This window comes from Pagrus pagrus (genome assembly GCF_965226575.1).
Source record: "Pagrus pagrus genome assembly, chromosome: 13".
Lineage (NCBI taxonomy): Eukaryota > Metazoa > Chordata > Actinopteri > Spariformes > Sparidae > Pagrus > Pagrus pagrus.
Genome location: NC_140197.1, coordinates 3,986,187 through 3,998,926, shown reverse-complemented (window position 1 = coordinate 3,998,926; position 12,740 = coordinate 3,986,187). Strand labels below are relative to the sequence as shown.

Sequence of the window (12,740 nt, the reverse complement as noted above, 5' to 3'; positions counted from 1 at the left end):
ACATATATAGAAAATTAAACAGCTACAGTGGAATTATATTTTCATTTTCAAGTTGAATTGTTATTTTAATAATGTCCCATATGGGCTTCCATTGGATCCTCCTCTGGTTACGTCTGCTATTCAGAATCTAATGTTTTACATCTTAGCTCATCTGAAAGAAAGAACTGACCCAAAAGTATAAAGTTCCACAATTCACCACATGGCTTAAAGGAGCAATGTAAGAATTTTAGTTTCATTTCAACATTCTGAACTTAATAACAATTATCTACAGAACGTGCAGAAATAACAGTGTTGACATTATGTCAAAGAAGTCTATATACTGTGTTGTAGAGGTATCTACTGAAGTTAGCATGCTAACCAGCTAGCCCCGGGCCCGAAAACCTCCCAGTGATCAAAAGGTCCTTTGCTAGCGGTGTAAACACCAACTCTCCGGCTAGTTGCACAAGCTAATTGTAGCTATAGTCATAAGCAGAATACAGTTAACAGCAGTTAGCAATTACTCTGATGATATGCTTACCTCTATTTGTTTGAAGTATGAGTTCAACAGGCAGCCAATTCATACATTTTGCAAATTAAAATGATTTCATGCATAAATCAACGTGATGGTCTAACATCCCCATCTCCTTTAATGGCCAAAGTAATATTATTAGGCTATTCATCATCCATATCATCTCTAAAGAAATTAGAGCGAGTTGGTGACTTACTGAAAGATTTCCTCAATCGATTTGTAAAGAATATAAAAAATTCCTCCCTATATCTGTGCCGGGGCATTTTTGAATTTTTCGTGTGGAGGATCAATGATGGTACATCTTATCTTATCTTGTTTCACGAAGCGCAGTGTATTCAAACTATGTCACCAGTCTCCACATCTCCCACTGCTTCAGCTGAATGAACAGAAACGCTTTCACAGCTGAATGACGCACCAGTGTCCTGTCTTTTCTGGAGTTGTAATCGCGTGGATGTATGAACAGCACAATGTCACATCTGCCTCATCACTGAGACACACATGCACATAGGCGCACTCAAACATGCTGACACGTCATGACGTCAATGCTTTAAATAGGTTAATGATGAATGTGGAGAAGCACTTGACTTGGAGATGGAGCTTAACACACATACACATGAATATACACTACACCTGCAGCACTGAATATTCATTTTCATTGCCTTAAGCACATATGCAGAGAGTTAACAAAGGGAAGAATGTTTTATTTCATTTCAACCACTGAAGTCGGTGTTCCTCCATATCGATGCCATCCTCCTGCATATATACAACCAGCTCACTCGACTTTAGTGACAGCTGATCTTGTTGCATCCACTGTTCTTGCCAGCAGACTGGCCACAGTTAGCTTTTCCCTCTGGGCCTGCTGCTGGTCTCTCTTATTTTGTTGTGCTCTGATGTTGACTTGACCTGTTAGGGGGAAGATGGATGAGCTGGTCACATAAGCATCACCTGACAGCCTATCTGCGAAGTCACTCACTTGTTTCAGTTCCCCATTGACTGCTTTAAAGGGCAATTCTACCAATTTTCCACATTAAAGTGTGTTAACAGGTATTGGGGAGTGCTACTGTGTATGTGAAAGTCTTTGTGGCTTTAGAGGAAGCTGCATGTAATCTGATAAATATCCTCAAGTGATATCACTCAGTGGCTAAGTTGCATCGTGGGTAATATAGACTGCAGGTTTTGAAAAGCAGTCCACTGGTATATCATTGCACTACTATAACATCATTGGACTCCTCACTGTTTTATTTCACACATTCTACTTCCTATTTACGACCTTATACACCAAAACAGGGATGGAAGGCATTTTTCTTTTTTACTAGTCCTGTAACATTATTTCCACCGCTTACAGTCACCATCTTTCTCAGCTCAGGTGCCTGTTCCATCAGAAGAGACTGACCTCTGGTGGTGCATGCTATGCAGTACATCTCCTCAATGCAGCTAATCTGTATCAGTTTAATTGAAAGAGCAGGGTCTGTATTTTTGGTATTGGAAATCATAGCTTCATAATTTCTAAATATTATGATACACAGTAAATACCTTGTTACTGCCCAAGCCGATCACCTTCCCTGTGCTACGAGTTGGCACGGACCCACTTTCGTGTCCCTCCCTGCATCAGCTGCATCAGGATGCTGTTTGTTGACTTCAGCTCAGCATTCATCACAATCTCACCCATGAAGCTGATTGGAAAACCAAACACTCTGGGCTTCAGTACAACACCCTGCAACTGGATATTGGACTTCTTCACAAGCAGACCCCAGAGAGTTCTGATTGGCAGTCGCACCTCCTTGTTCGTGCTCAACACCGGAGGACCCCCAGGGCTGCTTGCTCAGACCCCTCCTTGTTCACACTGTACACCCATGACTGCACTCCCAGACATCAGGAGAACTCCATTGTGAAGTCTGCGCACAACACAACTTCATTCCCCAGGCTGGAAGACTCCTCAATTCATCATTAACACTCCATTTCCAAAACAGATGTAGCAGGACTCAAAGGAATCAAGCATTGTCAATGTCAAGGTCGTCAATTGAGCATGCAGGATCGGCGGCGGAGCCCACTGGTGAAAGAAATCACTGTTCAGTGAAGCAAATCAGTGCACGAGAAGAAAACTGAGACAGAAAGGGAAAGTCCCTTGAGCCTGTTGCTGTTGTATCCATGATTTCACCCATTTAGAGCAGTTTATATTTATTTTTTCTTCACCAGTGCCATTTGCAACTTTATAGCAGACATTCTTGATTAGAAGTCTTTGCTTTATTATGACAGCAGTTCTTCTGTCTAGGAGTCGAAAGTTGTCCATCACCTTACAAAAGTTTGGCCTAGAAATGACACAGAGTGAAGAGCAGGAAGAGGTGAGTAGAGCTTTGTTTCTGCTTTGTCTTTCTTTTCGAGCTTTGTCTAATATTTTTAAAACAATGTGTTATTACTACACTAAAATAGTCTTTTCAGTGGTGTAAGGGCTAATTGGGAACTGAACTGAATTTAAATGGTGTTGAAATTGAGTAAACAACATCGTTGGGAGTGATTATGGATCATAAACTCTGTAGGAGAATGTTGTTTCTTTGGTATTCTGGGTTAGCTTTTGGTTGATATAGGAGAGGAAAAAATAAGCCCTGGGCTGCAGCCTGTTCCTTTTTCAGTTATTGACTGTGAGGAAATTTGTGTGAAATAATCTTTGTTTGTCAAGATATATGTAACTGAAATAAAAAATATGTATTTATTATTATTCATTCATTCATTCATGTGGAATTCAGAGCATTCATTTTGTCACTATCGCTAGATTTCTGCTTGTCTTGTGCTCCTAAATTTGTCATAAAAGCAGAACCACTGTAGCAGAGTAATAAACATCTTAACAAACTGAAAGAAATGAATCAATGCCCCATCAAACCACGACAGGGGGAACTTATTCAGGGTCATTTCTTCATGCCTGCTGCCACCTTATGGAAAGCAAATTAATTATGACCGTGCCTGTAAATTTAGATACATGTTGACAGACATGGTATTCATTTCACTCCTGTGAAGGCGGCTTTAGAAGGAGAAGTCATCCAAAGCTCCAAGAAAAAGGCTCTCCTCTTATCAAACCAGCGTACATACAGGTTCCCAGGGCAAGGCTGAGGAATGTGTTGTGTGTCAGGAGACATTCAGCACATCTTTGCCTGGAGAAGTGTGGGTACAATATGTGTCAGTTAATAAAAAGGAGAAAATTTATGCTGGTAATACAGCAATGAAAATGTTTCTATTTTACATTGTTATACTGTTGAATTATCTTTAACAGGTCATCTGTTCAGAAAGTTTTTTTTAGCTCCTGGTATTGAGAAAACAAAGAAGTGAATTCTTGATCACGACATAAAAAGATCATTTAGTTTTTCTTTGTCTTTTGTTTCCATTTCCACCTTTGTTGAAAGAATCAACACTTCTACTGTGAATCTGTGTCCCTGTGTGAAGGCTGTTGATCAGGTTTTCACAAAAGCGTCTTTGCTGCAGTTCCAAAAACTGCTAGACGGAATCTGTGTTCCAGATCCGGGGGTTGTATTTTGAGAAATATAGTTCCAGTTCCAACTTTTTAAAAGAACCAGAGATTTCTTAACAAATAAGCTTTTCATCTGTGAAAGTAAACCATTGTGTTGCTTGTTATACATGCATCAACACATTTAATGGGAAACAGTAGCACTGCAGCAAAATGTAACTATAGAAATCATGTGTGTGAAAGTAAGTCTGCATGATGTAAGAATAAATGATATTAAACTATATGAACCTTGTAATATTTCTGGAAGTTTTAAGAGAGATTAGTTATCATTCTCTACTGTTGTGTTGTGATGAGTTATTTAAAGCTATGATATTATGTATGCTTCCTGCATTATAATCTCTAAAGAAAAAAGACTAGACTTAGACTATATGTATTAGCTGAGTTGTGTACTTACATTATCATAAATGTTTCTAACAAAGTTCAACAATTTAACTTCCAGGAGAGAGTCAGAGTGAGGAGAGAGGTCGATGCCTGACACTGGAGGTCGCCTCCACGGATTGCTGCAGCAGTCAGGTTAGTAAATGAAACATTTACAAAAGTTAAAATGTCCTCTCTGAGCTCTCCTCCTGTCAGTAATTGAAAGTCTGATCTGGGTGTTTATTCCAGAAGTTCTGGCTCTTGATTGATGATATGGAAAAAAGTTAAAGTATTCATATCAGAGATACTCAGAAGTCTTTGGTCACAAGTCCAAGTCATCACTTTAAACAGGATATTGCAATGCAGTATGAAGAAAAAAACAACAAAACACACACACACAATGAAAGCTTTCCTTTAAAATTGATAATCGATTTTGCTTTGCAATATAAATACACAGCTACATGAAAAACTAAATGAAAAACAATATTGCTGCCAAATTTTCTGAAATATACTGCAAGTCCATAAACTGGTGATATTAAAACATGTTTTGTTCAAAAAGAGATCTCTACCATTTGTGAAAATTGGCACCTTTCTTTGTGTGACAATATGATTCCTGAATATAAAACTCATGATGAAAAATCATTGGAGTTATTGGCTATCTTAAGTCCCTTTCTTACAGAACAGAACATTTTTGTTGATACAGTTGTCTGTCTTGTTTATTCCTGAAATATATGTTTGTGTTTTGGAATGAAACCCATCAGAACCAGGCTTTTCTCTAAGATGTTTTGCTTGCCATCAGTTATAGGTTTACATGTAAGTGGCACACTGTACTAAACATATGTAGCAGCACCGGTTCCAGTCATTTACACAGACAATTAAGCCAATTTGAAATGTAATTCGACACTGCAGTTTACTTTCTTATGATAGAGCATCAGTTATCAGTAATTTACTTATTGGCTGGATAGCACAGCCTTCTCATGCTGAACATTTTACAGTGTTTAAATTAGTGAAGAAAAATTCTGAACTCAAAGTGAGCTGACCCCTTGCATGCTGTTGATGCTGAGCTGACCATGTTTGCTAACCGTCCATAGGTTAACTTTCACACTACCAAGTGACTGACCTATCCAGGTGTGTTTTTTAGGTGCCTAATAAAATTTGATGTGGTCGATCCAGCATCAAATTGGGTTCACTTTCAAATATGAATGAATGGATGTATAATTTTCCTGTGTTTCATCTCATTTGAGATTTTGGCCCAGTGCGGGTGAAGGTGATGACGCTGCACATGGGTTTAAACAGTTACTACTACGATTTACAACTCACGTTCATCACACGGTCATCTAGTTTTTAATGGTAAACACTTTTTTACATGTCTTTGTGACTGTAACTCGCACGGTGCGAGTTGTGATCTCATACTGAAGTCATTTGCAACTCCATCTGACCTGTGCTCCTTTTTAATTTAGAGTTTGCATGTCCATGGTGAGTTAAAGTTAATGTTGCAGGATGTTTAGGCAAAAAAATTGTCATCTGCCTGACAACTGTGCCGTCTAGTGGTATACAGAAGCAGAAATGGTGGAACACAACACAGGTGTTGTTGATTTCTCCCAAATTTCAAATCAGATTCCTACTTAAACATGTGTGGTGGCGAAGTTTTTCTTTTAGAAGCAGTTATTGTGGAGAAATTAACTGTAAAAATGCAGCTAAGTTTGGAACGATCACAGCAGTTTAGCCACTGAATGTCCCCCTATAGCACCCTTACCAGATGCTCTAAGTAGTAAAGCAAATGCATCCACAATGAAGCAGGGATCATTTCATGGGACGAAACTCCACCTGGCATTCTATCGGTTGGGGAATTTTGACAGTATTATTGCACAAAACATCTGAGAGCAGAGCAATTCTAAGCACAAGCAGGGAATATCTGAGTGCTGTGCTCTTGAATAAAAATAGGGAAAAAACTCTCTGTAAATAAATGAACTTGACAGTATGGTCTAGACCTGCCCAAAGTGTCATGAATCAACGTTTGTTGTGAATTGGCGTTGTACAAATAAAGATTGATTGAAACCTTAGGTCTGTCACAGTTTGTCAGACGTAATGTAGGTGCCAACTACAAACAAAACTCATCACATCATGACAGTGTTATGTCTTGAAAACTTGTATCTTGTGATGCTGTAACGCCTCCACTGAGGTTGCATTACTACGTTGCTGAAGAAACAGGAGAGAGACACTGTTACATGTGACTGTACGGTGATTTTGAAGCTGTTATTTTAAGATAAAGAAAGTTACTATGTTGCTTTAATATAAATACATTGAAGGTTTATTGCATCAAAAATGAAGAATATGCATTGCATCAAAAATGAGGCCTGACCTTTTGACAAAAGCAAAGAGGTGGTTAACATGATTAACATGAGGAAAAAGCTTAGAAGTCATTTTATTATAGAAATAACACAGCAATAAGAAGTGATCACACATGTACAGTATTGTCTGAACCAAAATTCTGGAAAATGAGTGTGCTGGTTTAAATGGCCTTGGTGTGTCTCACAGAGAAGCATGTTATGTCATAAACCATCTCGGACACAGAAGCACTCGTCAAGACTGCGCTCACACTTTCCAAGCGGCAGGGATTTGGCTGTTAATGTCTCTGACGTGAAGAGTTGACTGACAAGTTTTCACTCGGCTTGTATCTTCCTGCTTGGCCTGGCTTGGATAGTTATCACTGACTCATTCATGAAGCATAAGTGTCTGCGAGTGAGTCTGTGACTTCTCCGTATGATAACATATTTGTGTGTGTATATGGGTGTGCTGTTATGCATGTGCAAGATGTTATCTGTGTATGTGGCAGTTAATGAACGCTGTTGTAACTGAATGAACCATTACAGAGATATTTTTGAGCATGTGTATTTGCTAAAGTTTAGAGAATACAGAATTTAGAGTCTAAACAATGACTGTATGTGCTGTGAGAGCAAAGGTCAGCAGCATGCCGCTGATGCTGATGGTCCATGGTGCTCCACAGGTGACCACAGCGTTTTCACCAAGCACAGCTTCCAGGACGAGCGGGATGCCACAGAGGTTACTGGATATACAGCCGAGCTCCAACACCTCTGTAGAGTTTGACATCGCTACAGAGGAAGGGCATGAGAAAGAGGGGAAGAGTTATTACACATTAGAATGAGAAAGATGTACAGTGTAATGCTGCAGAAAAATGACACCATCTTCATATAGATTGGTTCTCTATGAGCCCCGCTTTCATTTTCCCATGTTGATATGTGTTTCCCCTTACCACCAGGACATGTGACGGCTCAAAACCAGCATTCTGTCCACTAGATCTGTAACTACCAAAACCTTTTTCAGCATTGAGATCAGGGTTTCTCAGTCAAACTGGGATTGTTACGGTTGTTTTTTGTTTTGGACAGTAGCCAGGCTACTAGCGGTAGCCATGTTGCTAACACTGTCTTTGTGACTGCAACACCAACAATAATACTGTGAGCAAAAACAGAAGATTTGATATTGTTGGCTCTCTACACAGCGTGGCTCTACCCAGGTGCAGCAGTCTGACGTCATACTGTAAGCGTGACAACAGCATGGTGCACTTTTTGCAAACCAATTTTAGGGGAGCAAGCCGCCACCCGCTGTATCAGTAGATGCTGCGCTTCAGTCATTGAAAGCAATTTGGCTTCATAATCAGGTCCATTTATCAGCTTTAATTATAACCATATATTTACATGTTTGTATATATGTATATACTGTGTACTATGGATGGACTGATTATCGGATTCAGTGTTTTTTTTAAGCTGATAATGTACATTAATTTAAATGTGCTACTTTGGCCCTAATGAAGCATGCAATCTATAAAGGAACCAGTAAATAAGGTTATGGAATTAATGTAGTGAAGTGCAATATTTGTCTCCAAACTGTGGAGTAGAAGTATAAAGTAGCAGAAAATGGAAATACTCACAATTTACTTAGGTACAGTACTTGAGTAAATGTACTTAGTTACATTCCATCATTGTGTCCACATAATACTTATAATATTAGTGTAGCTTAACCTTAAACAGAATGAATAGACATGCGAAAAATGAATACATTAAAACATAACAACAAAACAGCTTCTGAATATCTGATGTTAATTTAGAATTTAAATGTCAATGTTATGCATGCAGCTTCAAACTGTTCAGAGCAGCCCTACAATGCACTGATTACAAATGATGGCCAGTCATAACATTTAGAATTCCTATTGGTATTGTTATTCTTATCAGTAGTATCACTTACTTTGCTTGTGTATAAAGGTCAGAATGGTTTGCTGTGTTAGCATGAACATCAACAGCCTCAAACTAATCACAACAATCATTTTACTGTGGGGACATACTGGTGCCACTGAAGCAACGGTCCTCGACTCCCGCACAGGACAGCGTGCTGTTGCAGGTTCCTGCCATGCTGTCAGCTGAGCTTGCACATGCAGGACACTGCTTTCCATTCGTTAAAAGATTGGGAACTGGAGACATGTGACAGGAGGAAACAGAGAGGGAGACATAACCAGAAGTCTAGTAACTACATGTATACAGATTCATCTTTAACGCCAGTTCTCAAACTGAACTCATTTCAATAAACTGTCACTGACTTAAGCATATTTGCCAAAATGTCATAGTTACAGAGATGAGAGGAAGGATATCACTCTTAAATTTAAATGGATAAGTGTAAAGACTGCTAGAAAGGAAATAGCTAACAGCTAATAACCTGCCTCTGGCACTGTTCAGACCTGGCATCTTCATCCGTCCTGAGTGATCCGTTCACAAGTGGACAACTTTAAGTACAGCTGTGAACACCCAAAGACATTTCGTGGACGCATTTGAGATCCGACCACTTAGACCACATTCAGAGGTGGCCTGGGCCACATATGATCACATTCTTTTAGCAGTGTGTACACACATGTCCTGGGCCCAATGAAGGACCGCCTACTCAACTGATATCCTACACGAAAAAACCAAGAAGAAGCCACAATAATATTCACAATGGATTAACTGCTGTCTGGTTTCAATGTGCTCCACTATAATGTAAACGACATGTTTGGACTGTCTTAACCTGCCAGTGTAAGCAGCAGATGTTTGTGAATACACAGTCATTTACTCCTGATCTAACCATTGAACTTGTAACCACTATATCACCAGACTCCCTTAACAAAACACATAATTTTTAAGAGCTGTCATGTCAACATGTCAAAATTCACAAATACAGTCACCAATATAGGAAAATGCTTTGTCACCCGTGGAGAAAGTCTCCAGACTCCCTTGAAAAGTTGAATTATTGAATTAGAAGAAACTTTATCAACTTTGTGAAATGCTGTCTACATCAATTTCCCTCGTCTGAATTTGCGGACTTAGTGCTGCTCACTTGCGGTAGGATCACTCAGGACAGAGGTCAAAAGTAAAAAAATCCACCCACCACCTCTAAAGCTCAAGCTATAACTTCCTGGAGTATTCCAAGGAAACAAACAACCAAAATCCCTTGGAGGATTCTATTTAAAAACATTAGAAGAAACAGTGGAGACATAATGGTCCTGGCACATAACGGCAAATTTGACATTTCTACACATCAGTTTGTGTATATTGTGTTGATGAGTGAATTTAAGAGGTGTTGGTCAGGCTAGCTGTTACCCTCTTTCCAGCTTTTATGCTGTGTTAAGTCACACACGCAAATTCAGGGGAACTTTGCCCAGGTGAAGTCACAACCAATAGGAAGGAAGTGCATGTGGTTGTCCCCTTAGAAAACTAGAAAATAACAAACTGACACATTCAGCACCAGCAGGTGATTTTCCTGTATTTGCGTATGTGTGACCATAGCCTCATACATAATGTATCGACTTCAGAATGGTTTTAATTTTCAAATCTAACTCTCAAGAAAGTGACTAAACATATTTCCAAAAATGTCTCAATATATTTCTTTAAAAGCTGTAATCGCTCAGCCAAGAAATAATGAACAATGTCAGTGACAGTGAATCTTTTAATTTGAATCTTTGGAAACAATCCTCACCTCATATGTGGAGAATGGAAGCAGGCTACATACCATCACTATTGGCTACAAATCTATTTATCTATGAACTAAACCAGTTTCATGTTTTTTCAGAACACAGTAAAGAAGCACATTAACCTAAACATGACTTTCCCCCCAAGAATCTTGTGAAACAAGCTAGCACTGGTCTGGGAGATGCAAGTGCAAAGGCTTCAGTGGGGTCACAGACTGCTTTATGAACTTATTAACAGTAGCAATAGATCTTACCAGCCAGTGTCGGGAGGTTGCAGTCATCAGTAGTGCAGCAAATCTGTGTGAAGGCTTCTTTTTTAAAACCTCGGTTCACAGACCATTCAGTTTCAACGTTGTTGGGAGTGATGCAGGACAGCAGCGACGAACAGTTTTTTTCCACCACCACACTAGCAATCGTATTGGTCAGCCTCACTAACAGGAAGGAAGGAATAAATGGGAATGATAGTAAAAAGGAATAATTCAGACTCACTCAGCTTATCTTTTAACAAAACTCCCCCATATATCACAACATGATGAAACTGTCATTGTGTTTGTCTGATGTTTCATCACTGCTGTAAATTAACTTGAATAGACAGTGTTATGAGTACCTGACACCCACCTGAAGTGATAGTTCTGCATACTGTACTCGTGAGAGGACACAGGACTGAAGTTGAGTTGGAACATGATTCATCGGTGCACTGAAGGCAGTGCAGCGACTCAGCTGAAAGTAAACAAGTTCATGTAAAAAATTCAATTAATTTCTGTTATATTTCTAAATTATACAGACCAGATCACCAGGGCAACTAAAGATATCATTCTCCACTCTAATGCTCACCGCCAGAGCCCCCCAGGGATTTGTGTTCAGCCCCCTCCTGTTTACACTGTACACCCATGACTGTACTCCCAGACATCAAGAAACTCTATTGTGAAATATGTGGACGATCCCACCATCATCAGCCACATTATAAACAACAATGAGAGTTCATATCCAGAGGAAATTGAAAAGCTTGCAGAGTGGTGCACAGAGAACAATCTTTTACAGATTAGCGATAGAAAGCATCCTGACTGGGAACATCACAAATTGACATGGTTCATCACGGCCCAGGACAGGAAGGCTCTACAGCAGGTGATTAAAACCACCAGAGCATCAGTGACATCAGTGAAGTGAGATGTCTATACAGAGCCCAAAGATACTAAAAGAAAACACCCACCCAGCCACAGTCTGTTCACCCTGCTGCCATCTGACAACAAACACAGAAGTATCTGCTGTCGTACCAGACTACAGAGCAGCTTCACTCCCCAGGCTGAGACTCCTCAATTCATCATCAGCACAACACTCTTGTGTAGAATAAAGGGAAACAAATTGCATTTCGTTGGACAACTCTATGTTGTAGAATAACAAATAAATGAAAACCTTGAATAGCTAGAATAAGTTTCAGCTCTTATCCCACCTTACAGATAATGCACAATAGGGAGGTCAGGGCACCACAATTTGCAGATTTATTCCATTAAAATAATTTTCTTTGTCACAAATACTGTTGGGTGCTTAGGTTGAAAAAGTCATGATGACTCTACATGAAATCAAATCAGTCGAATCAAATATACAGATTTACATATTCTATTATTTATCTTCAGTGCACATTATCATATATAACATGATTGTTGTCTTATATACTAACACACTCACTGTACAGCTATAAATATTAATATTGTTTATTCTTTGACCAGTAAGGTAACATTTCAATTATCTGTCTTCCGTAGCCCATATTTGCTAAAGGTATACATCAAAAATGTCCAAGACAAGAGCTGATACAACCCCACATCAAAAGACCCCAACTATCCCTTTAACTTCTTCCCGCAATTAGACACATTACATTTATTAGTTAAACATTATCTCAAATGTCAAATGTAAAGAAGCAGTGAACTTGGTACAACAGGATGTGGATAAAACAAACAAAAAAAAAAAGACAAATACAAACCCTGAAAAAACCCTCCAAAAACCTTGAATACATCAAAAAATACTGGAAAAGAACAAACAAAACATTTCTGTACTGATGCAGAGGTTTGTTTGTAAGTATCAGAGTAAGTTACCTGTGTAGAGCAGAGCACAAGCCAGACAGACAGTCAGCATCAGCTTCATGTTGGATGCAGTTGGTAGCCGTTTGGTGTTTCAAGGCAGAAACACAAGAGCTTATATACAGTTGTGTAGAGCTCCTTGTAGAGGAAATCAAAAAGGATATCGTCCTCTTCTACGAGCAAGTGATAATGCCAGAAAAGTCCCTGGGTGGCACCTGAACTTCATATCTACAGTACACCCTGTCAGCTATGGAACCAGTTTAACTGCTG

The 12,740-nt window shown here is 39.2% G+C and overlaps 1 protein-coding gene across 1 annotated transcript; it reads right to left on the bottom strand.

Moving 5' to 3' along the window:
• Positions 1 to 7,310: 7,310 nt before the first annotated feature.
• LOC311267775 (uncharacterized protein) lies at positions 7,311 to 12,576 on the bottom strand (the record flags this gene model as incomplete). Its single annotated transcript, XM_084371005.1, has 5 exons — positions 12,486 to 12,576; positions 11,014 to 11,115; positions 10,650 to 10,826; positions 8,743 to 8,868; positions 7,311 to 7,495 (listed from the first exon to the last, which is right to left on the bottom strand). The coding sequence occupies exons 1-5, from the start codon at positions 12,532 to 12,534 to the stop codon at positions 7,311 to 7,313; spliced, it is 639 nt and encodes a 212-aa protein (XP_084227131.1). The 5' UTR covers positions 12,535 to 12,576.
• Positions 12,577 to 12,740: the final 164 nt, after the last annotated feature.